This window comes from Cibotium barometz, chromosome 51 (assembly GCF_041138505.1).
Source record: "Cibotium barometz isolate CiBa-2024 chromosome 51, ASM4113850v1, whole genome shotgun sequence".
NCBI lineage: Eukaryota > Viridiplantae > Streptophyta > Polypodiopsida > Cyatheales > Cibotiaceae > Cibotium > Cibotium barometz.
Genome location: NC_141096.1, coordinates 42,280,298 through 42,306,935, shown reverse-complemented (window position 1 = coordinate 42,306,935; position 26,638 = coordinate 42,280,298). Strand labels below are relative to the sequence as shown.

Below are 26,638 nucleotides of genomic sequence, written 5' to 3'. Positions count from 1 at the left end.
TAGATTTCTCCATCCACCAACACTTTGGCAACAACCAAACTCCATACGCCTCTCCCTCACATCAGGGCGCTTCCTCCTAGTAACTCACAGTAGCAAATATCAGTGGTACTAGCCCGACATTGAGCTTGACACAAAAAGGCACAGTTTTTGAATTGCAGGTGGTCGTACAGCTGGCATAGCTGATCCTGAGCTTTAAACGACGAGCCCCGTGAGGAGCAGCAAGCCCATGGGTCCCTCTTACTCCTTCTAACAGGGCATAGCATTTGGTTTTGTGCGCTAACCACGCCCAACCAAAAACCAAGCCCCTATCCAATGGCTGCAGCCATAGCCAAGAAAGCTTGTTAAGAGTGGTCATTAACCACTCTTAACAAGAAAGCTTGTTAAGAGTGGTCATTAATCACTTAAATTCTTGGCTGATCAAGGCTTAAGCACTTGTGTTTGAGTTCATTCCAGGTTTTCTCAAGAGTGGACCACACCAACAAGTCATGAGCTTGGACTCAATTCATCTTCTTCTTGAGCTACTATCTTACCAACAAGCGCAAGAAGACAAAAGCCACTAGAGTTGACCAATCCAACCTTGGTGCAATGTACTTCAAGGTATGCTCAAATCTTTTTACCTCCCTCTTGCGCTGGTTATTTGCGTTTTTGAACACAACCAATATGGCTTCAATTACTCATCAAGGAAGCCCCTTGCAAGGTGTACTCACTACTTTCTTATGGTTGATAGTTACATTGCTTGTTGGCACACTGTCTACAAGCTATCTTGCTAACCAAGGAAGGTCAAATCACGCCATCATGGTCTTGTGCGCTCTTTTTACACATGTTTACTTATCATTTGTACTTCAAGATTACATGTGTCATGCTTCAGTACAGTTGCACAATCATGTTTAAAGTCAAAAAGATCAAGTTATGTCTCACTTGTACTACACTCTACATTGTTGTTATGCATTCCTACTTCCTATCAGTTGTACAACATGTCATTTGTAAATGGGGACTAGACACTGGCCATGCCAAAAAGCATGTGCTAAGACCTCCCACATTGCAAGCCACAATGTGTCACAGCTCTATTGTCTTGCATATGTCCACTTTTGCACTCACATTCATTTCTACCCATCAAGGGGAATCAGGCATGAAGACAAAGACAAAGATACGTGACAAGTAGTGTGAAGAGTTGGATCGAGCCATGATCCAATTTTTTGGCAGAAGACCAAGAGAAGATCAAGAGATCTACTTCACAATGACCTTGAGCTTCAAGGCATCTTGAGGAACTTGGGCCTCATCTATTCATGAATTTGTAGCAATATAATACCCATTGACTTTATATGTATATACATATACATAAATAAATTCAATTATATCGACCCTCCAAGGTAACAAGAGCAAACTCTCACATATGTTCACAAGGGAAGCTGCTCCTCGTCTTAACCGTTCCTAACTTTCATCCAGCTCTCTCAGAGAATCCCTGCTTCCCTCCTCATGTATGCGTTGTCGAAAAGCCCTTCCACCCATTTATGAGTTGTCAAAAAGCTGTTTTCAGCCATATGCTTCTTGCCATCCGGATCTCCACGATCATATGCAAGATTAGCTTATCATTTCAAAAAAGCAGGAAGACGCACAGCAGAAGTATATGATATGACATTAATTAGGTAACGATACTCAATTTGCGAAGTGTAGTTTGTCAAGGAATTAAAAATTGAGAAGTCGAGGACCTGCACCTATATTCATATAAGATAATGCTAATGAAGTGGTTGAGAGAGTGCCAAGTGGTGTAGGTGGAGGCCGTTAACGAGCCAAGATCAATGGATGCACATAGATTGATGGCAGGGATACATACATAACTTACAAAGTTCCACGCAAAGTATAATTAAAAAGCCTCTATAAAGACATCAAGCACCTTTAGCAAATGTCATGGAGGTTGCAGCAGCTATGGAGTAATGCAATTTTCCATTTCAATATAATTAAATATTATTACCTTGCGCTCTCATTAAGTTTCCGTTAGCTCTTAGATGGGTCCAAGCCATATCATCCTTTTGCTGGTCACAAGTGCACACAAGGATCTGAAAGAAACAGGATCCAAGTAAGGATTCATCTGGTTCTTCGTTTTTACTTGAGCGTGCGGTGCAGGTTGCCAATAACTTGACCTGACAATTCTACATGAGAGAGACGCTTAGGGAGGTAGCATTATGCGTCGCTAGCCATCCTATTGAGTCCAGTTTGCCAGTACTTCCATTGTGTGCGCTTCATGCAAAACCAGTACAACCATGCAATTGCGTAAATAATCCTGGCATTATGTTGATTTTATCAACATGCCTTGTGGTAACACTCGTCACTAGTTTGCATGCCCTCCCATCCTTCTTCATAAGAAGCACATCACATGCTAAGCTATGTGCATAGTAGCCTTTCTGACTCTTTAAATCCCTGCACGATGTAAAGCAAAGCATTACCTCATAGCATTCATTTCTTGTTCTTTTTTCTTTAAAAAAATTCGGAAGCCCCTTTCGGGTGATGCAATGCACCACTCACACACACCACGGATGTCAGGGTTTGAACCGAGGTCCATTCGTTTGGGTAGGGTAGAATGGCCCGGGCTAGACCACTCAGGCTAGAGCCTGCTAACTTCTTTTTTATATTTTGAATGGGGTTTTGAGTGAGTTTAACGTAGCATATGAAACAGAATTCTTTTATAGAAAGGACATTTAAAAGTGACAATTGGCAAAGCTATTATTCTTATAGCACCTACAACAAGATGGAATAAAACCAAAGTGAATTGCACACAGCTTCTTTGATGCAAAAGATAATAAAATTTGGACTTCGCACATGGTTGATTTCACATGAATCTTTCAACAACCTAAGTCACCGAAAGAAGGTTGACTCAAGTCCTTCCCACTCGTGTTTAATGTTGCTTGGACTGTGGAGAGTCCCAGCAGTAAAGATCTGTCCTAAGACCTGGCAGCTTAAGGCAGAAGAGGGGTGCAGTCTTTTCCCCCCCAAAAAAGAGGTCCTTCTATTAGTTAAAAAGGGACCTGCCTAGAAGACAGAGTACAAACACTGCAACAGCAGTAAAAGGAACACAACAGGGGCATTTCATCCATGGCTGGCTGCTCTCTGCAGTAAGGCTACATTGTTAATACAAAAGTAGAAAGCGACACCAGGGGCCTACTCTGACTGTCGACACCTGTAGCATGGCTCCCAACCTCCAAAGAGAGAGTGAGTGGAAAGAGGGGGGGGAGGGGGGGAGGGGGGGGTGTTTCCTGTGAGTCCTCCGACATCCCAAGGATCCACAAGGATTGTCACATGCCTGGAAAGAGTGTCATCTCAAGGGCAAAGCCTCTCTACTAGACTATGACAAAATAAATCAATATCGAACCAGCATAGGGGGCCCCCTTTGCTGAAACCTCCATCTCCTTCCTAGAGGCCGAACCAACGAGGGCAACGGGTTAGCCTGAGGCTGGAGCCTGAGGCTGGGTCGTCTGCCTCCCCACTGGGTCCAAGAAGCTCTGGAGAGATCACGAGTGGGTGACTGGTCACTGAGTCTAGGCGGATGGGGTTTGCTGTGCCAAGGTGGAGGAAGCCCGCTGAACCTCTCTGAGGAAGGACCAGGATAAGGAGGCGGCGGGAGAGGCGGTTGGCCAGAGGAGGGGGACTCCTCGTGGGGAACTTGCTGCAGGGCCAACTCCAAGGGTTGGTCCCAAGGGAGGGTGTTGGAGAATGCACAGGTGGAAGCATAAACTAAACAAAAGTGAGAGTAGAGAGAGCTTGTGGACAAGATCGCCTTTTATAATAGCAAACAACTTTACAATGGTAATAACCAGCAATAGTGTTGAACAATGTGCAAGGGATTGGATGGATACAAGTAAATATGAGGACCAGCCTTATATAGTAGAGATGTAACCTAGCTGACTGCCTTTGGAAACAGGCCGACTTGCTCACGACTCACTACACGAGAAAAATACATAAATGCCCATAAAATAGGGACAACCCAATAACACTGAGATGCACAAATTCTAACACCCCCTCTGCAGCTCATAGTGTGCAAGAGTCTGAAGAAGATAAGTTGACGAAGATGCAACCATGGATCCTCCAGCACCGCGAATACTGGAATCACCTCGGAGAGAGCACCTGCCATCCTGTTTCCTCGAAACAAAATGCCACCACAAACAGCAAGGAACTTTGCATAGCTATGAATTCCCACACAAGTGTGCAGTGAACTCCAAGAATAGATGATGAGCTGTTGGACACAACACGCCCATAATCCCCAACAGTGGATGGAAAACACATCACGTCCCAAAAGCCTCTAACAATGAACTCGAAACAAATCCAGTTCATAATTTCTGCTATAGATCCAGTTCATAATTTTTGCTACACCAAGGAAAACCATGTCCTGCGAGATGTCTAATGCTTGGAACTACGAATCACGGTTCCCATGTACAAGTAAGTGGAGCTACAATCAGCCCCCTCTCCCACCCACCACAAGCCTCCTATGGCTGGAAGCACATGGGGAGAACTGCATGTATACTAGAGAAGTACACCATCTTGGTCCTCCCGAGCCGAAAGTGCCCTGGGAGCCCTAGATGTGTCACTAGAGAAATCTATATCATTGATGTTTGTCGGGTCTTTGCCCTTGTTCTAAGATGAAGACTTGCCCTTGGTCTTGTCCTTCTTCTTAGAAAAACAATCCTTGGACAGATGTCATCTCTTCCCACAAGAGAAGCAGAAACTCCGACCTTTCTTCTGAACTGTGGAAAGCGCTTGGTAAAAACTGCTGAGAGACGCTTTCATCTTACCCTATGAGATGAGGACGGACTCTTCCTCCAAGAGTAGGGAGCTAAAATCATCAAAATCCAACTGAGTGGTTGTGACCTGGCACCTCAAAGCTCGAGAAACCACATCATACTTCGGGTTAAGCTTGGTGAGATAAGTACATCCAGTTGAGTAGAGGACAAAGCAGCACCCATTGCTAGTAATTGGTCATGGATAACCTTGGCCTTCATGAGGAACGACTGCATGGAACTGCCTGCAGGAAATAACAAATCATAGAGTTGCCCTTTGAAAGTAACTTCCCTCATTGATAAATCTCGAGCAAAGGGACCTCCAATTTAGACCATACTTAATGAGCACTGGTGAGAGTTTGCACGGCCGGTGAGACCTCCTGTGTGATGATCCGCACAAGCACTGAATGCGCCTTCAAATCCCGATTCTCCCAATCTTGTAATTCCACAAGGAATTCATCCTCTTGAATATGAGTCCACCGCCTAGAGTTCTAAGGACACTCGGGCTTCTTCTCACTGCCCTGAACAATCTCCCACAAACCCTTGTGTGAACCAGATCCGCATTTGCAGCTTCCAATGGGCATAGTTGGGTCCGTTCAACTTGTCATCCTTGTTCATAGTACAGGGGGGGGGCTATATCCACAGCAACAAAGTACACAAATCTTAGCACTCCAAAACTCCTCTCGAGTGCTTTCCAACGAAGCAAGGCTCTAGAACCAATCAGCCCCCTGTCAAATCTGAGAGGGAAAGAGGTTCGACAGCAACAAAACAGTCCTAGAACCACCAGGAACCTCCTACCGGAAGGGCAGGGACTCGTGGAGGAAGAAGAAGATGTAGAGCCACTTGTCTAGCAACACCACATGCAAGAAAAACTCACCAACAACTGATGCCGGAGCAGAAAACGCAGCCACAACTCCTCAACTTGATTCTGTAGAACAAAAATGCAGCCTTGAGGGCTGGCCAACAGCAAGAAGATGGCTAGACCAGAAACCGCAGCAAGGTACACAGAAAACGCAGCAATTGTTGATATTGATCTGCAGCCAAGAGGAGCGATGGAAGCAAACGCAAGGCACAGATGAAGAAAACGGCGAGCAGATTGCAGAAATATGGAGCAACCTGAACCTAAGTGAATGATACCATGTTGGAGAATGCATAGGTAGAAGCATAAACTAAACAAGAGAGAGAGTAGAGAGAGCTTGTGGACAAGATCACCTTTTATAATAGCAAACAACTTTACAATGGCAATAGCTAGCAGTAGTGTTGAACAATGTGCAAGGGATTGGATGGATACAAGCGAATATGAGGACCAGCCTTATATAGTATAGATGTGACCTGGCCGACTGCCTCTGGAAACAGGTTGACCTGCTCATGACTCACTACACAAGAGAAAAGTACATAAATGCCCATAAAATAGGGACAACCCCATAACACTCAGATGCACAAATTCTAACAGAGGGGTCCAGGTGCTTTAGAGGAAGGAGAAGGGGGGTGTGGGCCCGGGCCCTGCACGGTCATGTCAGGGTGAATCTATCCTATGGCGGTTCTAGGGAGGTCTCCTAAGATAATGGCTCACAACGGCTCTTTGTAGGAACCGATGCCGTGCAAGGTGAGGGCCCTCCTCTGTAAGTAAGAGTACCGTATCCATCATCATGGTGGCTGAAACCGGCCTTCAGAAATCTGACGGGCAGTGAAACAAACACTCGCACACAAAACACTTCATCACCCATGGGGACCTGGAAAAGAAAACAAACAAGGGGAGCCAGAGTGCTCCTGCGAAAAGTACATAGACACCGATTGGCCCCAAAACACATTGGCGCCCCTTGTGGTATTTCTTTACTTGAACAAAATTTGAGTACATAGTACAACTCGTAGAATCCCCTACCAATAGGATCCCTTATAGCTTTCACCCAGAACTCTCGCTTTATAGCAAAGCATTCCATAAAGAAGGCACACCTGTACGACACCTCCCTGCTTAAAAACGTCTTCTCCATCTCTACCATGGATCCCACAAACCCTTTCCCAAACAACAGTAGGGCTGTACCAAACCACATGTCCTTCCTATAGTCACAGTTTGCATGTAACCTCGAGAAAACTAGAACCTGTTCACATGAATTCCAAAGACATGTTTTCCCACATCTCTTCTAAGAACATCATCCTATGCATATGTAGCTTGATCCTCTGCATCCTAATCTCGTAAACAAAACATGCTTGCAAAGAGAGAGAGAGAGAGAGAGAGAGAGAGAGAGAGAGAGAGAAAGAAAGAAAGATTTTATTAACGTCTTCCAAAAGACCAAACTCGGCCTATGAGACAAATCGGAGTACCTGTATGGGGTATCCTCTGTCATCCCAACAAAATGAAAAAGTACTGAATAAAAAAGCTAAATCTGGGTGTGCAGGGGATGGAGCTCTATTACTAGGAGAATGCAAAGCTATATGCATGGAGTATACAATCATGATATGCAACCTAGCTAGCTCCATCCTGTACCATACTGGGGGTATAAAATGGTATACATCAGTGAAGGGGGTGTCAACAGCTCCCTGAAGAACATGCCTGGGTGTGCTCTGAAGCGAGCCAGTCGCTCCGCACCCTCTCTGTGAAACTGAGCTCTGATCTCTGTCATCTCTCTCTGGTATAGGCGTGGTGTCCGAAAGCCAGGTGTCCTCTGTCTCCTGCGGGCTCTAAGTGTCTCTGCTCTCTGGAGAGTAATCCCCTGCCGTGTAGGGGCTGGGAGGGGTATGGATCTCTGAAAAAATGTAGTAATCTGTGTCTGTCGCCCCCCCTCTGGAGCTGTCTGAGCCTGTAATAATGTCTCTCTGTGGCGCTGTATGTCTAGAATGTATCTCCCCAGTATGCGCTGGTCTGCTGTCTCAAAGATCTGGCGTAGGGAATGTGGCTCTCTGAATAAAATGGGATATCTCTCTCTGATGGCTGTATATGCTCTGCATCTGCATACATAATGCTCCTCACTCTCCACCTCCTCTCTGCACAATCTGCATACCCTCTCCTCTCGGGGGATCCGTGGCTCTTAGCCCCTTGGCTCTTAGCCCCTTGGCTCTTAGCCCCTTGGTGCCTCCTTCAGCTCGCCTCCTTCCAAGAGAGAGATAGAGTCGTGCTGTCTAACCCAACAGTCACCTGGATAAGTCTCTATTGGCTGCTTCCACACACGCAACCGCTAGCACCCGCACATGGCACTGCTCCACGCCGCAAAAGGCCTCCCACCTGGCACCTCCTTCTGGCTGCCCGTTGCTGCCCGCCTGGTTACTGGTTGCTGGCTGTAGCCCAACTGGCTGTAGCCCAGCCGCCTGGTGCCCCTCTGCTGGCTGCAGCCCGCCTAGCTGTAGCCCATGCGCACAGCAGCGCCTGCCTCCTGTGGTCAATGCGCAACAACACCTGCCGCCTGAAGCCTATGCTTGTAGCAGAGCCCGCCACCTGTAACCCATGTGCAGCAGCACCCTGCTGTAGCTCATGCGCAGCAACTACCTGGCCTTCCAAACGTACGCGTAGTAGTGCTCAAGGGGATGCGCCCGTGTAAACCACCTGACGACCTACCACCCTTCGCTCTTTATAAAGAGGCGATTCGCTTTTCATCAAAAAATGCCAAAAGCAACATAGCAAAAACGCATGCTTTATAAAAATAATATTTTTAAGCCTTCAAAGGTTATTAAACCTTATAAACTTTAAAATCCCTTTTTGTCCCCTTTCACACTTGGGCTGGCCACCATATATGGGTTTCCTTTTCATATCCAACTAATGCTTGTTCACATTGTCCATCCCGTGCCCGTGCCCACCTGCTTGTAGTCCAGAGGAAAAAACACAAGGTCGTAACATACTCCCCTGTTGAAAAATAGCAAGCGTCCTCGATTGCACTCAATAACACAGTAAGCATCCAATGAAGAAAGATTCCCCATATGACCAAAGCAATGCCCTCCAGTGCATCTGGGTGATGAAACAATCATCCTGAACAATAAGGCCATACCGTCACATCAAAGTGACAAACAACTCTTGCATATTCCTTTAGAACCTGCAACAAAAGTCTAAAACCAAGTGGAAACATGTAACCTGTGTTAGCCAAAAACAAAACCATGCATCATTCTACATATGACAAACATATGCATGACACATATATGCATTCGCAAACAATATGCTCCTCAAGATGCTCTACCCACTCCAAAATAACAGTCTCAGGGTTGCTCGCAAGCCTTACACCCACGAATATCCCTGCAAGACCCATGACTGAAGGTACAACATGAGCATATGAAAGCACTCAATGCATCCAAACAATACATCCACTAAGTACTTCCCACATATGTCCCATGGTTATCGAGCACGAGTCACACTAAGTGATGCATCCATGAACATAATAAAGTACTTGATGTATCATACCAACATACATGCATCTCATCCTGACACATCCAGAGTATTACCCATGTATTCCCAAGGGTACCAAGATCCAATGGCACCACAATACAATAATACCTCGGAAAGTGTATAAATGCATGCACAAATAGAGTTCAATCCATATATGAACCAAACCAGCTATAGGACTGCTCGCAAGACTTATGCCCTCCATAGAGTCTCGAAGTGTTAGCTCGGGTTGTTGCAGACTTTGAACTAGGCCAAACCACGCCATTCCAAAGAAGACCAACTCCACAAATAGCATCATCTCATGTGACTAGTACACAATATCATAGAAGTCCCATAAGCAGATGTACTGTCAGCCTCAGTACCTTGGGTGAATACAAAGATGTCACCAAGCGACTCCTAGATGAAAAATTGAGCCTGTCTATAACAAGGGAGCAGAGGTGCTACCCCCCTCTTAAGCATCAGGCAATGCTCCAGACCCATGCTTTGCTGAACCTGAATGAGCCGTCGCAAGAGTCGGCTCCAACTCAAAAGCATCAAGATAAAGCTGCAACACCTGAGGTGAATCTGCTAAGTCACCCTCCTCCAACCACTTCGCATCCATCAGTGTGAATAGTTCCTTAAACTTTACAAGATAGCAACGGAAAACTTTACCTAGGTCCTTTTTTGTTTTTTCCTTGTGTGCTAGTATCTGATCAGGAATAAGAACCTCATCAAGTTCCTCCACTTCCATCTGAGCCTCATCTGATACATCCACAGGCACCCAAAACCTACTTGCACTCCACCCAAGGAGTAAGCACAAGTCCCTGATGAAACATAGTAGATCACCACTGCTAAACATAGAAAGAAGCTGCCTTCCGAACCCATGAAGCCTCCGTAAAGATACCACCGGTGACAAAGTGTCGAAAGCCATAGCCTTCAACCCATCTTTTGCACCATAACACTTCAACTGCTTCTTGTTCTTGGCTGACTGCTTCCTGTCCTTGGTGTCTTTTTTCCTGGGCTTCATCTTTAGCTTTTGCTCTTCACCTCATATAGGCAAAGACTCATAATCCTGCACTGTCTCTTGCACTTCCTATTCACTTTCCTCATGTAGAAGCTTTTGATGTGACAACCACGGGCTCGCCTCCTTGAGAAAGTTGACGATATCCCGGCAATGGAACCATGAAACTGGCCTTCAGAAATTTGACGGGCGGTGAAACAAACACTCGCACACAAAACACTTCATCACCCATGGGGACCTGGAAAAGAAAACAAATAGGGGGAGCTAGGGTGCTCCTGCAAAAAGTACACGGACACCGATTGGTCCCAAAATGGAGTGGCGCCCCTTGCGGTATTTCTTTACTTGAAAAAGTACATAGTACAACTCGTAGAATCCTCTACCAATAGGATCCCTTATAGCTTTCACCCAGGACTTCCAAATAAGAACTCTCACTATTATAGCAAAGCATTCCATAGAGAAGGCACACCTGTACGACACCTCCCTGCTTAAAAACGTCTTCTCCATCTATACCATGGATCCCACAAACCCTTTCCAAAACAGCAGTAGGGCTGTACCAAACCACATGTCCTTCCTATAGTCACAGCTTGCATGTAACCTCGAGAAAACTAGAACCTGTTCACATGAATTCCAAAGGCGTGTTTTCCACATGAAACGAAAGACCTATATCCAATAAACCATAAACCTGTATCCCATAACCATAGGCCTATTTCCTGGATACCAAAGTCCTGTTTCCTCTAGAAAACCAATGTCCTGTTTCCATGACAGATAAACCCACATATGCACCATCCAATCACAGTGCCAAAAACCTAGAGAGAGAAAGATAGAGGACGTGTCAAGCAATCCCTGAATACACATAAGTCCAAGACGAAGAGCGGCAACACATCTCTTCCAAGAACATCATCATGTGCATATGTAGCTTGATCCTCTGCATCCTAATCTCGTAAACAAAACCTACTTGCGAAGAGAGAGAGAGAGAGAGAGAGAGAAACCCCTTGGCTGTTAACCCATCGGTGCCTCCTTCAGCTCGCCTCCTTCCAAGAGAGAGATAGAGTCGTGTTGTCCAACCTAACAATCACCTGGATAAGTCTCTACTGGCTGCTTCCACACACGCAGCCGCCAACACCCGCACATGGCACTGCTCCATGCCGCAAAAAGCCTCCCACCTGGCACCTCCTTCTGGCTGCCCGGCTGGCTACCTGTTGCTGCCCGCCTGGTTACCGGTTCCTGGTTGTAGCCCAGCCGCCTGGTGCCCCTCTGCTGGCTGCAGCCCGCTTGGCTGTAGCTCATGCGCACAGCAACACCTGCCTCCTGTGGTCCATGCACAATAGCACCCGCCGCCTGAAGCCTATGCTCGCAGCAACACCCGCCACCTGTAGCCCATGCACAGCACCTGCTTGGCCTTCCAAACGTACGCGTAGCAGCGCCCAAGGGGATGCGCCCGTGTAAACCACCCGGCGACCTGCTCTCGAATCCGCCACCACCCTTTATAAAGAGGCGATTCGCTTTTCATCAAAAAACGCCAAAAGCAACATAGCAAAAACGCATGCTTTATAAAAATAATATTTTTAAGCCTTCCAAGGTTATTAAACCTTATAAACTTTAAAATTCCTTTTTGTCCCCTTTCACACTTGGGCTGGCCACCATATATGGGTTTCCTTTTCATATCCAACTGATGCCTATTCACACTGTCCATCCCGTGCCCGTGCGCACTTGCTTGTTGTCCAGAGGGAAAAACACAGGGTCATAACAGTGGCACTGATTCTGGTTATTATGTTGGTGTCCCGGCCCAAGGGACTAAGATCTTCAACACACTTTTGCATGATCATCAATCAACTTAAACAGTTAAACATAAACCACATAATATTGAAAATAAAACATGTGCATAGGACACCACACTGGGACTGGAACGGCCGGTTCCCCCTTCGACGGAATTCTCTATTCCTCAAGAGAAGATGTACAACAAAGGATGCAGGTGCTCCAGCACCGGAATTTTCCACCTGTAGGTTCACTACTCCATGGACACTCTTGGTCCTCTCAAGAACCCTACTAGCTGCGCACACTGTTTACATGCTGAAAACAGTCCTACAAACAGCAAAAACAGCCTTCAACTATCTTCCGCGTCTCTGTAAAAGCTTTCCCTTTGCATACATGCACTGTATGCATTTAAGGATTGCTGTCCACACAGCCCAAGGGCTGAAAATCAGTCCCAAAACGTAAAATACAGCCCTCAACAGGTTCCAAGCACTACCATATTTCCATACATGTGTCTGGGGATCTCTATAGCAACCCTACCAGCCTCAAGATGCTGTAAAAGCAAGTCGACCAACCCTGGAGAGCTCAAAACAGCAGTCGACCAGCCCCAGAAAGAGAGAAGAACAAGTCGACCAGCCTTGAGTATGCGTATATGCAGAAAATCAGCCACGAAATCAATAGTTCTCACGACAGAACTGCTCAAGAATCAGAAATTTGACGGGCGGTGAAACAAACACTCGCACACAAAACACTTCATCACCCATGGGAACCTGGAAAAGTAAAACAAACAGGGGAGCTAGAGTGCTCCTGCAAATAGTACAAGGACACCAATTGGCCCCAAAACGCAGTGGCGCCCCTTGCGGTATTTCTTTACTTGATCAAAATTTGAGTACAAAGTACAACTTGTCGAATCCTCTACCAATAGGATCCCTCGAAGGAGGATCCCTCGAAGCTTTCACCCAGGACTTCCAAATAAAAACTCTCGTTATTACAGCAAAGCATTCCATAGAGAAGGCACACTTGTACGACACCTCCCTGCTTGAAAAGGTCTTCTCCATCTCTATCATGGATCCCACAACCCTTTCCCAAACAGTAGTAGGGCTGTACCAAACCTCATGTCCTTCCTATAGTCACAGCTTGCATGTAGCCTCGAGAAAACTAGAACCTATTCACATGAATCCAAAGACATGCTTTCCACATGAAACCAAAGACCTGTATCTGATAAACCATAGACCTATATCCATAAACCATAGGCCTGTTTCCTCGATACCAAAGTCTTGTTTCTTCTCGAAAAACCAATGTCCTGTTTCCATGACAGATATACCATCCAAACACGGTTGCCAAAACCTAGAGAGAGAAAGATAGAGGACATGTCAAGCCATCCCTGAATACACATAAGTCCAGGACGAAGAGCAACAACACATCTCTTCCGAGAACATTATCCTATGCATCTTAACTTGATCCTCTGTATCCCAATCCCGTAAACAAGGCCTGCAATCATACACATAAGTCCAGGACGAAGAGCAACAACACATCTCTTCCAAGAACATCATCCTGTGCATCTTAACTTGATCCTCTATATCCCAATCCTGTAAACAAGGCCTGCAATCCACGATGAGAGAGAGAGAGAGAGAGAGAAAAAGGTCTCTCGACTGTGTATTTCCTGCAACTCCACTTGCTTGCGAAGAGAGAGAGAGAGAGAGAGAGAGAGAGAGAGAGAGAGAGAAAACCCCTTAGTTGTTAGCCCCTCAGCGCCTCCTTCAGATCGCCTCCTTCCAAGAGAGAGATAAGGTCGTGCTGTTCAGCCCAACAGTCGCCTTGAGATGTCTCTGCTGGTTGCTTCCACACATGCAGCCCGCCTACATCCACCTGGTTCCTGTTGGCTGGCTGCAGTCCATATGCGCAGCCACCTGGTCTTCCACACGTGCAGCCTCCACCTGAAGCCTGCTTGGCTGCCCGACTGGCAACAACCCCTACGCACAGCCACCTGGTCTCCTTTTGCTGGCAGTAGCCCATGCGCAGCCACCTGGTCGCCTGCCTAGCTACCCGACTGGCTGCAGTCCTTATGCACAACCACACCTGACTGTAGCCCATACACAGCAATGCCTGTCTGTAGTCCATGCGCAGCTGCACCCGCCTGGAGCCCATGCGCAGCAGCAGCACCCGCCGCCTGTAGCCCATGATGCACAGCAGCGCCCTACTGTAGCCCTTGCACAGTAGCCTGGTAGTCGTATATACCATGCGTAGCGGTGCTGACTTCACACGGCAACCACCTCAAGGGGATGCGCGCTCCTCCATGTGCCACCCTTCGCCTTTTTAAAAGAGGTGATTCGCTTTTCTCAAAAACGCCAAAAGTAAACATTAAAAACGCATGCCTTCAATAATAATTTTTAGTCATCAAAGGTTATTAAACCTTCAATAATAATTTTTAGTCATCTCTTTTGTCCCCTTTCACACTTGGGCTGGCCACCATATATGGGTTTCCTTTTCATATCCAACTAATGCTTGTTCACATTGTCCATCCCGTGCCCGTGCCCACCTGCTTGTAGTCCAGAGGAAAACATACTCCCCTGTTGAAAAATAGCAAGCGTCCTCGATTGCACTCAATAACACAGTAAGCATCCAATGAAGAAAGATTCCCCATATGACCAAAGCAATGCCCTCCAGTGCATCTGGGTGATGAAACAATCATCCTGAACAATAAGGCCATACCGTCACATCAAAGTGACAAACAACTCTTGCATATTCCTTTAGAACCTGCGGCAAAAGTCTAAAACCAAGTGGAAACACGTAACCTATGTTAGCCAAAAACAAAACCATGCATCATTCTACATATGACAAACATATGCATGACACATATATGCATTCGCAAACAATATGCTCCTCAAGATGCTCTACCCACTCCAAAATAACAATCTCAGGGCTGCTCACAAGCTTAACACCCATCTATATCCTGCAGGACCCACGACTGATGGTACAACATGAGCATATGAAAGCACTCAATGCATCTACACTATACATCCACTACGTACTTTCCACATATGTCCCTCTTGATGCTTTACCCACTCTACTTATGGCCATCCCGTAGGAGCCACACTCAGTGATGCATCCATGAACATAATAAAGTACTTGATGTATCATACCAGTATACATGCATCTCATCTTGACACATCCAGAGTATTCCCCAAGGGTACCAGGATCCAATGGCACCAAAATACACTAATACCTCAAAAAGTGTATAAATACATGCACAAATAGAGTTCAATCCATATATGAACCAAACCAACTCTAGGACTGCTCGCAAGACTTATGCCCTTCATAGAGTCTCGAAGTGTTAACTAAGGTTGCTGCAGACTTTGAGCTAAACCAAACCATGCCATTCCAAAGGAGACCAACTCCAGAAATAGCATCATCTCACGTGACTAGTACACAATATCATAGAAGTCCCATAAGCAGATGTACTGTCAGCCTCAGTACCTCGGGTGAATACAAAGATGTCAATCGACTCCTAGATGAAAAACTGAGCCTGTCTATAACGAGGGAGCGGAGGTGCTACCCCCCTCTTGAGCATCAGGTAATGCTCCAGACCCATGCTCTGCTGAACCTGAATGAGCTATCGCAAGAGTCGGCTCCAACTCAAAGGCATCAAGATAAAGCTGCAATACCTAAGGTGAATATGCTAAGTCACCCTCCTCCATCCACTTCTCATCCATCGGTGAATAGTTCTTTAAACATCACAAGATAGCGATGGGAAACTTTACCTTGTACCTTTCTTATGTGCCAGTATGTGCTCGGGAATAAGAACCTCATCAAGTTCCTCCACTTCAGCTGAGCCTCATCTGATACATCCAGCCACCCAAAACCTGCTTGTACTCCACCCAAGTGGTAAGCACAAGTCCCTGATGAAGCATAGTAGATCACCACTGCTAAACATAGAAAGAAGCTGCCTTCCGAACCCATGAAGTCTCCGTGAAGATACCACTGGTGACAAAGTGTCGAAAGCCATAGCCTTCAACCCATCTCTTGCACCATAACACTTCAACTGCTTCTTGTTCCTAGCTGACTACTTCCTGTCCTTGGTGTCTTTTCTCCTGAGCCTCATCTTTAGCTTTTTCTCTTCACCTCATATAGGCAAAGACTCATAATCCTGCACTTCCTTTTCACTTTCCACATGTAGAAGCTTTTGATGTGACAACCACGGGCTCCCCTCCTCGAGAAAGTAGACGATATCCCGGCAATGGAACCATGAAACCGACCTTCAGAAATTTGATGGGCGGTGAAACAAACACTTGCACACAAAACACTTCATCACCCATGGGAACCTGGAAAAGTAAAACAAACAGGGGAGCTAGAGTGCTCCTGCAAATAGTACAAGGACACCGATTGGTCCCAAAACGCAGTGGCGCCCCTTGCGGTATTTCTTCACTTGATCAAAATTTGAGTACAAAGTATAACTTGTCGAATCCTCTTACAATAGGATCCCTCGAAGCTTTCACCCAGGACTTCCAAATAAAAACTCTCGTTATTACAGCAAAGCATTCCATAGAGAAGGCACACCTGTACGACACCTCCCTGCTTGAAAAGGTCTTCTCCATCTCTATCATGGATCCCACAATCCTTTCCCAAATAGCAGTAGGGCTGTACCAAACCTCATGTCCTTCCTATAGTCACAGCTTGCATGTAACCTCGAGAAAACTAGAACCTATTCACATGAATCCAAAGACATGCTTTCCACATGAAACCAAAGACCTGTATCTGATAAACCATAGACCTGTATCCATAAACCATAGACCTGTTTCCTTGATACCAAAGTCCTGTTTTTTCTCGAAAAACCAATGTCCTGTTTCCATGACAGATATACCATCCAAACACGATTGCCAAAACCTAGAGAGAGAAAGATAGAGGACGTGTCAAGCCATCCCTGAATACACATAAGTCCAAGACGAAGAGCGACAACACATCTCTTCCAAGAACATCATCTTGTGCATCTTAACTTGATCCTCTGTATCCCAATCCCGTAAACAAGGCCCGCAATCCACGATGAGAGAGAGAGAGAGAGAGAGAGAGAGAGGTCTCTCGGCTGTGTATTTCCTGCAACTCCATCTGCTCGCGAAGAGAGAGAGAGAGAGAGAGAGAGAGAGAGAGAGAGAGAGAGAGAAAACCCCTTGGTTGTTAGCCCCTCGACGCCTCCTTCAGCTCGCCTCCTTCCAAGAGAGAGATAGGGTCGTGCTATTTAGCCCAACAGTTGCCTTGAGATGTCTCTGCTGGCTGCTTCCACATGCAGCCCGCCTGCATCTGCCTGGCTCCTGTTGCTAGCTGCAGCCCATATGCGCAGCCACCTGGTCTTCCACACGTGCAGCCTCCACCTGAAGCCTGTCTGGCTGCCCGACTGGCAACAGCTCCTACGCACAGCCACGTGGTCCCCTTTTGCTGGCAGTAGCCCATGCACAGCCACCTAGTCGCTTGCCTGGCTACCCGACTGGCTGCAATCCTTATGCGCAGCCACACCTGGCTATAGCCCACGCGTAGCAGTGCCTGTCTATAGTCCATGCGCAGTTGCACTCACCTAGAGCCCATGCCAGCAACAGCACCCGCCGCTTATAGCCCATGCGCAGTAGCGCCCTGCTGTAGCCCTTGCGCAACAGCCTGGTAGCCGCCTGGTCACCTGCGTGGTAGCCGCCTGATAGCCGTATATACCACGCGTAGCGGTGCTGACTCCACACGGCGACCACCTCAAGGGGATGCGCGCTCCTCCATGCGCCACCCGTGGCCTTTTTAAAAGAGGTGATTCGCTTTTCTCAAAAACGCCAAAAGCAAACATTAAAAACACATGCCTTCAATAATAATTTTTAGTCATCAAAGGTTATTAAAACTTATAAACTATAAAATCTCTTTTGTCCCCTTTCACACTTGGGCTGGCCACCATATATCTTGTTGTCCAAAGGGAAAAACACAAATCGTAACACCTCCTGCCAAGCCACTTTCGCATGTTTGATGCTAGCCAGGTGGTGAATCACATCATCACCAAGATTTTGAGCAATGATGCCCGATGCTTTTTGGTTTTGGCTCTTATGTCTACCAGAGAGAAGGTTGATTCTTTTTCTTTGTCCTCATCCTCAATGAAACTCCATAGGCCTATGCGCATGAGCATATACATGGTTTTCATTTGCCATGTAAAGAACTCATCGCCATTGAACCTTGAGATAACTTCTACATGCTCCATGATGAGAAGGGCAACTTACCTCGAGCCGTGATTTCAATGCTCGGACAGTGTCTATCCCTTTTACAATTTTCTTTCAATTTATTGAAATTAAGTCTAATGCAAAGGAAAACTAGATACGCAATGCAAATGATGAGCTTGAGCTTCAAAAGAGCTTGAGAATACTGATAAAAAAATAGAGATTAGAGCTAGATTAAAGGCGGTGATTAAGCCATTGTGTTAGCTTAACCATAAGCCTGAAGTAAAAAACTACCCAAAGATTCCAATTTTGAAAAAATTTCACTAATTAGGTCTTAATGATAGTGATTAGCAGGCAAAACAAAGCTTAGTGAAACGTGAAAGTGGAGGCCACAATTGAGCTTACCAAGATGAATTTTGATGGGGGCTTTTGATTGCCCAACTTACCCTTGATAGGGGTTGAGTTCCCCAAGCTCAAAAATCCAGCTCAACAGCACCGAAAATCGCAGATTCGGGCAGAGAAACATGACTGTTTTTTTGCTATTCCCAGCATCAATTCTGAGCCAAATGCTTCCAAGTTGAATTGTGGACACCTCAGGCTATGTCCAAGGCACACCTAAGAGGGCTTCTCCCAATTGTGAGGAGAGAGGGAGAATGCACTGATTTACCAATGCTGGCTGTAGGGCGAAATCCGGGAGTAATTAGCGGTGCCCTTGATGCTGGAGGTTTGCCTAGGATAGGAGAGGATGTGGTTAGGATGGCTTTGCAATTTGTGGAGTGGATTAGCAACGCCAAGATCCAAAATCTTGGGCCACAAGTGGGTAGTGTGGATAAGGTTCAATAATGAGGTGTTTAGGAGCTAATGAACTGGGATTAGCCAGATGTGAGATGAGGGAGTTAAGCTAAGATTGCAATGAAGACGTATGGAGTTGAGTGGAGATGGCTTCGCCTGATACCAAGGTAAGATTCATGGACCGAGCCCTCAATGGCTATTGAGTGACAGAAAACTATGGTGGGTGAAGGTGCAGATGCCTCATGGTGAGAGTGTGTGTGCATGTAGTCAAAGTGAGCTCAAGCTAAGTGCGAGTACTCATAGTACACTTGAACACAACAAGTAGAAAACTTGAAAAAGACCTCCTTTTATATGAGGTGAGTACAAGATTGCTTGCTTTGAACATATGGGATGATTTTGGTTGTGTCAAAGATGCCATGGACATTCTCAGATGTTGGTCCAGAACAGGCAGCCAGATAAAGAGTATGGGAACCAGATAGAACCAGGATTATGGAGCACAGAGTGCAGATTAGCTAGTGTGGACTTGGAGAAGGACTAGGATGCACTGTCGGCTGCATGGCAGAGCTGTCGGCTGAACCAGATAAGACTCCAGGAGCTGTCGGCTAAGGCGGCTGCAGGCATATCTATGTTTATAGATTTTAGGCTGGCCGGCCAGCACTCCAAGAAATCCAAGAGGGTATAAAAGGCCAAGGAGCTCATTGTGTAGATTCATTCATTCCTTTATGGAGTGGATCCTTAGGATCCAAGTAGGGACTAGACTTTTGGGTGTTTATCACCTTTTCTTCAAGGCAGCCTAGGGCTGTGGACTGAGTACCTTTTTGTACTATATTAATATACTGAATTTCCAGCATATCTCTCTCTCTCTACTCTCTCTTCATATCTGCGTTTTGCATCAACATGTTTCCAGGAGTGTTTAGGGCTGAACGAAGACTCTCAGAGTTTCCGCGTGTAATAGGTTGATAGATGTGGCTCACTTCGGAGCTCTAGCATCACACTCTTTCTCAACACTCAAGACACGGGAGAGTTCCAAGTCTAGGACTCAACAATAGAGGCAACAGAAAGACAAAGACAAGGATAGCCAGTCCAAGGCCAAGGATGATAAGGACAAGGCAAGTGGGGGAGCCTCAGTGACTCACCTCACCCCTAAAGAGCATTGCACCAAGATGGCTGTTGGACAGTGCTTTTATTGTGACTCCACTGCGAGCATACTGGAAAGGACTATTTGAAGAACATGAGGAAGCAAAATGGCAAGGGCAAGGAGAAGTCCAAGGAGAAGGCCAATTCGTTTGCTGCCGCAGTCGTATGACACCGGCACTATCTAAACCCCCCCTCCTCCGCTCCCACCAGTACCACAACTGCTTTTCACTTGACCCGGTGAAACAGGCCTTCGTAAGGGCTATGGCACTGGTACTTAGCTTATCTTCAAGAAAACAACAATTTCATACGTAAACCTTGAGAAAATCTGAAAATAAACAAAAGAGAGAGAGTAGAGAGAGAAGACACCACACTAGGGGTCGAAATAGCCTTGGGTCGGCCCCCCCTGTTCTTGCATTTTTGCATATCAGCAACCTGTATTTTGATGCTTCGATGACATCCCCCCAACTTATTAGACAGTTGTCCTCAAGTGTTAGGTCTTGCTTTTCTCCCCTCCGAGTTATATTAGATAAAACTCCTTATGAGTCTTGAGTACCAGTTCTTAGAGCTAGAGATCTCTCGTCTTTTTACATATCAGCAACCTGTATTTTGATGCTTCAGTGACATCCCCCCAACTTATTAGACAGTTGTCCTCAAGTGTTAGGTCTTGCTTTTCTCCCCTCCGAGGAGTCTTGAGTACAAGTTCTTAGAGCTAGAGAGCTCTCGTCTTTTTACATATCAGCAACCTGTATTTTGATGCTTCGATGACACCCGGCCTGGGAGGATCTAGTGGTACTCGGCCGGCGATGTGCCAAGAGATGCTTCATGGACATCCGGTGTCCATACTCTTTGATGGAGGAGCCTCGGAGGACATCATTAGAAACCATGTGGTTGAGTGGTTGAAGTTGCCTATGACAGTGGACACTAGCGGCATAGTCCTAGCCACCGCCATGAGAGGCAAGCGGAAGAAATCGAACCAACCTCGGGTTGTGGAGACCTTGGAGGATGCCCCTTTGACTTTTGGGGAGTATTTTGAACGTCATACATTAGTGGCAACTTTGGATTAAGTGGATATTATTCTAGGCCACCCATGGTTTTATGATCATGCAGGCGTGGTCTACCACAAGGAGCACTTTTCAGGATACTTCCAGCTGCTCCTTAGAGGTGACTGGGGGAGTCCTTACCATCTTACACGAGCCCTGTTGCAGTTATTTCAGCCCTTCAGATGAAACAGGTGGTCATACATGTATGGTATTGTCCAAGCTATTCAGCCAGACGACTTGGAGGATTTGGCGGCAGATAGACAGCGCATTTTGGACAAGCATGGACACTTGGTGGCCCCACAAAGATGGAAAAATAGCTATGCAATGAACAAGGAAGAGCGTTGGAGGAAGCAATGATAAAGATGATAGAGGAGAGTGAAAAGGCAAGAAGGGTGGAGATTATGGCAAGTGGAGAGAGGAAGAAGAGGCTGAAAATAAAGCAAACATAAAGTGGTGGGAGAGAAAAAATGAAAGATGGGCTTGTATAAGAAGCTTGCTCTCTGGTATTCATCTTATCAAGGACACTTGTTCACATTATTGCAGGATTGTCTTGCCATTCCATCGGCTATGGAACTGATGTATGTGGACATTAAATATGTGTTTGTCATACGTTTCCTCCATTATTATACAAGAATGTTTACGTTGCTATGGAACTAACCTGTCAAGAATTATGCATCTAGGCTGAAGTTCAGTGGCCTGATGTAGCAAGACCTCCATAAGAGATTCACCCGAGTCAATTATAAATTCCAGCAAGATCTGTCACATGCATAACAGTCAATGAGCAGTCAGTAATGGTCATTTTTTGATTGCATCTTATAGGTACTTCATAGTGCTCATCATGGAAATAGCATGTCATATGCAAACAGAGAAAACACCTTATGAAGTCATTGATCGGAAAAGTACATAGCCTATTAAACTTACTGGTGTGCCATTTCACAACAGCTCAGCTGACTACAGGGACTGTGCGCTTGTCAAGCCATTCATGAACTACTAATCCCTCTCACGTTGACTTTTTCTTTTGCAAGAAAATGAACTTCTATTAAGTATGACCACTCTCCAGATTGGTTACCACCTGACTTGGGCTCCTCTACTAGAAAATTTGTCAAATGTCATCACCATCTATCTGACTTGCCTTTCTAGTGGATCAGGTACTAGCGCTATCTGGCTTCTTGAATCTTAAACCTCATGGTTTCAATCAAGTTCCAAACAGTTTCTTCACCTTCATGTCCTTTGGTCCAGTTTCATATTGCTCCATCAGCCTCTCCTCTTGTCCAATCTTCAACATGTTCTTCGTGAGAGATCAAAGATTCTCCATTTTGCAGCATATTGCATCTACTCACTAGTCGTGACTATGTAAAGTGTACCAATAGGCAAGCCTTTTACATGCCCTAGTAAGCCCATTATAATATCAAGGATAAAAGTTTTCTAGACTGTGCATTGCCTTCAGGTTCTTCGGAATGCAAGAATAAGCCAAATAGCTCTCCTAAAAATTTTTGAGAGCTCTCGGATTTCTGGGGTGGGCCTGGCAAAATAAGTGCTCTCCCCTTCTTCCAGGTTGGATTTAATTTCCGATAAATGAATACTTGTGCTAAAGAAAATCCCAAGCCAAAGTGCAAGGCTGCCTGCAGCTAACACAGATGCATGACGGTCAAAAGAAAAGGCTATATCTAACTATGAAACCCCCACTGCTGCCTTCAGTGGAGGCCTTGTCTGAGCTATCACAGTTCTCATTTAGAAGATCTTGCAAGCTCCAGTTGAACAACTACTTGTAGTCAAAGAGACGACAACTAAAGGGGTTTCCCCGCCCGTGCTCATGGATGGGAGGTGCATATCTCCTTGCTCAGGCCCACCACACACTGAAGGGGCACCCGAGTTGAGTGCCTAAAGCATGGGCATACAAAAATACACATGGGCACCCATGTTACACCCTCATAGCTGCCCATCTAAAAAGTGTTGTTTCACCCCAAAAAAAAAAAACTGAAAAGGGAAAAATTTGATTGGTTGGGAAATGGGTGCCCATCTTTGGGCAGCCTCAAGTGGCTGCCCAAGATTTTGAGAAGTTGGGCAATAGGTGGCAGCTGACTAGGATTGAAGTCCAACATTCAACTTGGTAGTGTGTAAGGGGGGAGTTTCTGCCAAGCCTTTTTTAAAACCTTATTGGCTACATCAAAAATTTCTTGGCGGGCACCCTCCAGAGTGTACAGGGCCTCACCCTAAATTTTAGGGCAGGTATGTACAGGAAAAGGGAAAATCCCTAAAAAAAGGGGGGGAGATCTCCCCTACCCATGCTCATGGATCCCCTTTATCTCCTGAGTCCTCATTCAACCTAAATTTTAGGTAAATTTTACTGGCAATCAAGACAAGCGAGCTACAGCCTACTGCTAAGACATAAAAGAGGCTATCACTAGGGCCACCATCCCAACTCTCTATTGTACTTCAACAACCTCTGATCCAACCCCACACGTACCTGACCAAAAACGCAGATCGGCATTCAAATAGAGCGTGAAACATTGATAAGCACACAATGCACATCACTCGTGCAGAGCTACGGTACAATATTTCAAGCCTGTTAGCATTAGCATTGTAGAGAGAGAGAGAGAGAGAGAGAGAGACCTGTCTCTGGTCACAAAGCTTGGCAAGTGGAAAAAGCTCTGATTCAAACTCCTTGGAAACATGCGACGTTAACCTGGCCAAGGCAATCTTGTTGGTGGCATTGAATTCGTGTTCAATGGTCGCCTTTTTGCACCCTACTGGAAACCGGCACTCGTTCAGGTGTTTGGAAAAACTCAAACTGCTTACAGAAGTAGCACAGCACAATCTGACAATTGAATGCAGTTCTCAAAAAACTGGCTGCTTATATTAAGAAGTTAGAAAGAGACTGGAGTTCTCAATCAAACAGCTAGAAATATATTCTAAAGGAAGCCATAATTTGCTGTTGCAAAAGCATCAACTTATATAGATGATGCTTTTATAGATGATTAATTGTACCCTGCAGTGATAAACCTGTGCTACACATAAATAAATGAAAAGCATGAGCTCCTACTGCAGCTGCATATGACGTACAGGGGGTGGGAATGCGATCGATGATGCCCAGCATTAGAAGCCTGTCGCCGGGCTGCACCTTTTGTTCGAAAGCATAGACGAGGGCACTCCAATCGGGTCTTTTGTAACCAGCCCTCGTTACAACCAGCACCTTGTTGGAGTGAGGTATATCGGTCGCCGCCATACAGAAGAGGGAGGGCCGTTTATCAAAAACCTCTGTGTAATATATTTCTCTACTGCGTGCATGTTTACACGCCATCTTTCGTGGATACCACTTGAGTCTCTCCCCTCTTCCTGTCCACTTGCCCACAAAATTACCGCCAGAATTTAACACTCTACTATGTAGATCTTAAAAAACGGCCCTTTCTCAGTGCATATTGCAAGAGCAGAAGGTGGCGAAGGCGGCATAACCCCTTTAAGTTTTTTTTCCATGTCGGTCATTATTTAAATTAACTGCATATAAGGACTTGCCTAGGCGGCGGCAAGACTTAGGGTATTTTTCATGGCCCAAATTTAAAAAACTGGTTGAAATGTTTGCCTGCCTTGAAAAAACTGGTTGAAGCGTCTGCCTGCCTTGAAATTAATGACTAAGATTTTGAGAATTTCGGATCTACTCTTTAATCGCATCCCCTAAAGTAGTTTGTTTGTTTTTTTTGTTTGTTATCATCGTCCTCTTTTTTTCAAGAGTACGTAGATGCCTTAGAGTTGTTTTTATGGATCATATATGTGACTAACCCATGCCATCAATTGTTATGGATGTGCATACATTGGCCTCAATGATATCATTCCTACACATTAGCTACATCCAATAATTCATTCCTATTCAAAAAAGCTTTATACTATCACTATGTTGATTGTCTTTATGACTCAAGGCAATGAGCATATGTGTAAACAAGTTTAGTTAATTCATGATATTGATAAACCTTATCATGATACATTGTTGTCCTAAATATATTATGACTTCGAAAGCTACTTGGTGTTGAACTTTCAAGGAGACTTTTTATTTTCTTTTAAATAGGCATTTCTTATTATTTTGGATACTTTATAACCATTATCATTATTATTAGACAAGGTAATGGTGAGAGAAAAGCTAAGATTTTATAAATTTTTCTTTCTCTATCAATTATGTTCCTAGTAGCACCCGCCTTGTTTTGAAATATTGTCTCCATATAGTGAGTGCAATGTTGCATAAAATATTGATATAATGATTAATAGTAAGTATATTATTTTAAATGTTTATTATGTATATAAATATATAAATTTTTAATATTAGTTTGGTAAAACCTAACAAGATGTAGGGGTTATAAATATGTGATTATTTTATCAATGTAATTTTCATTCAAGATATGTAACATAAATTACTAAAAGGAGAAAGAAAAAATATCGGAAGAAAAAATAAGACTTAACAAGGCATCCTGTTTTCTATTAACAAATTACTACTATCCAACTATATTTTTTATAAAATTAAAAGTGTCCACAAAAATCTAGATGCTACACTAATATTTTTTCACAAAAATCTAGATGCTACACTAATATTTTTTTGCAGGTCATTACTGCCGTGGTGGTAAACAAAAGCTAGTAGACTTATGTTGGTATTCACATGATTAGAGAGCAAGCTATCGAGGGTGGAAGATATGCATGATTCGAGTGTGAAAAGAGAGATGAGGACTCAAGGAGAGAGATGAAGTTCAAGCCATGACCATGGTGAAGAGAGAGAGAGAGAGAGAGAGAGAGAGAGAGAGAGAGAGATGTGATAATAGACCATAAGAGAGATATGTTGCACAACTCAAAATGATACTCCTATGATTATAAAAACCACCCTAGGACATGATTTTATAGGCATCAAGCCTCATCTTTTGACCTAGACCTTAATAAGGGGGTGTTCAACCAATGGTGGCTCAGAGGCTAACTAGCAAATAAGCATGGCTCAGAGGCTCATGTAGCATGGCCTAGTGCGAAAGACTCAGAGGTCATGTCCTGCCTTGGGGACAAAAATAACCTACATCAATGTATCAAGACAAACAGGGGTAAAAAGTTAATGATGGAGTGTTACAAAAAGGAAACAACATATTTAGATTTCAAGGGACTTCTTGGGTAGAGAACCCATGACTACAAGATATTCAAATTTTGGAGGACTTCCAGGCAAAGAACCCATGGGACTAATAACTAGATATAGATAAATCTTTGGAAGTTTTAACAACTCCCCATAGCAAAATGTCAATGATGATATGATGTCATCTTCTTATGCTTATGTTTCCAAGATCCCAACACTTATTGATTATCAAGTGTGGGAAACGTACTTGCAAAGAACAAATATGTCATGATGATGCTTTGCAATACTCACAATTACAATCATTTTTCACATGATAGTGAGTGTAGAGAACCTAAGGGATCGTTTGAGCATGTCATGATATTTTAGCTTGAAAAGATAATGATATGATCAACAAAGTACCTTGCTGATATGTGGTTGCCATTACAATGATGAGAAGACTTAGTGCGGAGGTGTAGATCTGGGCATAAGTACTCAAGAGATTTGGGACTGTACTAGGGACTGTTTGGTT

At 44.9% G+C, this 26,638-nt stretch overlaps 1 protein-coding gene across 2 annotated transcripts; it reads right to left on the bottom strand.

The window, feature by feature from the left end:
• Nucleotides 1-1,894: 1,894 nt before the first annotated feature.
• LOC147609651 (uncharacterized) lies at nt 1,895-24,714 on the bottom strand. Of its 2 annotated transcripts, none has more exons than XM_086787599.1 (4): nt 24,099-24,714; nt 23,649-23,782; nt 21,694-21,791; nt 1,895-2,418 (listed from the first exon to the last, which is right to left on the bottom strand). In XM_086787599.1, exons 1-4 carry the CDS (start codon nt 24,334-24,336, stop codon nt 2,241-2,243), a joined length of 648 nt encoding a protein of 215 aa, XP_086643725.1. In that variant the 5' UTR covers nt 24,337-24,714; the 3' UTR covers nt 1,895-2,240. The 2 variants fall into 2 exon arrangements, with proteins under 2 accessions (XP_086643725.1, XP_086643724.1); XM_086787598.1 differs by having other exon boundaries at nt 23,649-23,785; nt 24,099-24,712.
• Between the last annotated feature and the right edge of the window lie 1,924 nt (nt 24,715-26,638).

Coding starts and splice junctions, on each gene's coding strand:
- LOC147609651 (XM_086787598.1), bottom strand. CDS start 24,336: ATGGCGTGTAAACATGCACGCAGTAGAGAAATATATTACACAGAGGTT. Junction 23,786..24,098: donor CGATCGCATTCCCACCCCCT/GTACGTCATATG, acceptor GCCGGTTTCCAG/TAGGGTGCAAAAAGGCGACC. Junction 21,792..23,648: donor AGCTTTGTGACCAGAGACAG/GTCTCTCTCTCT, acceptor TGCATGTGACAG/ATCTTGCTGGAATTTATAAT.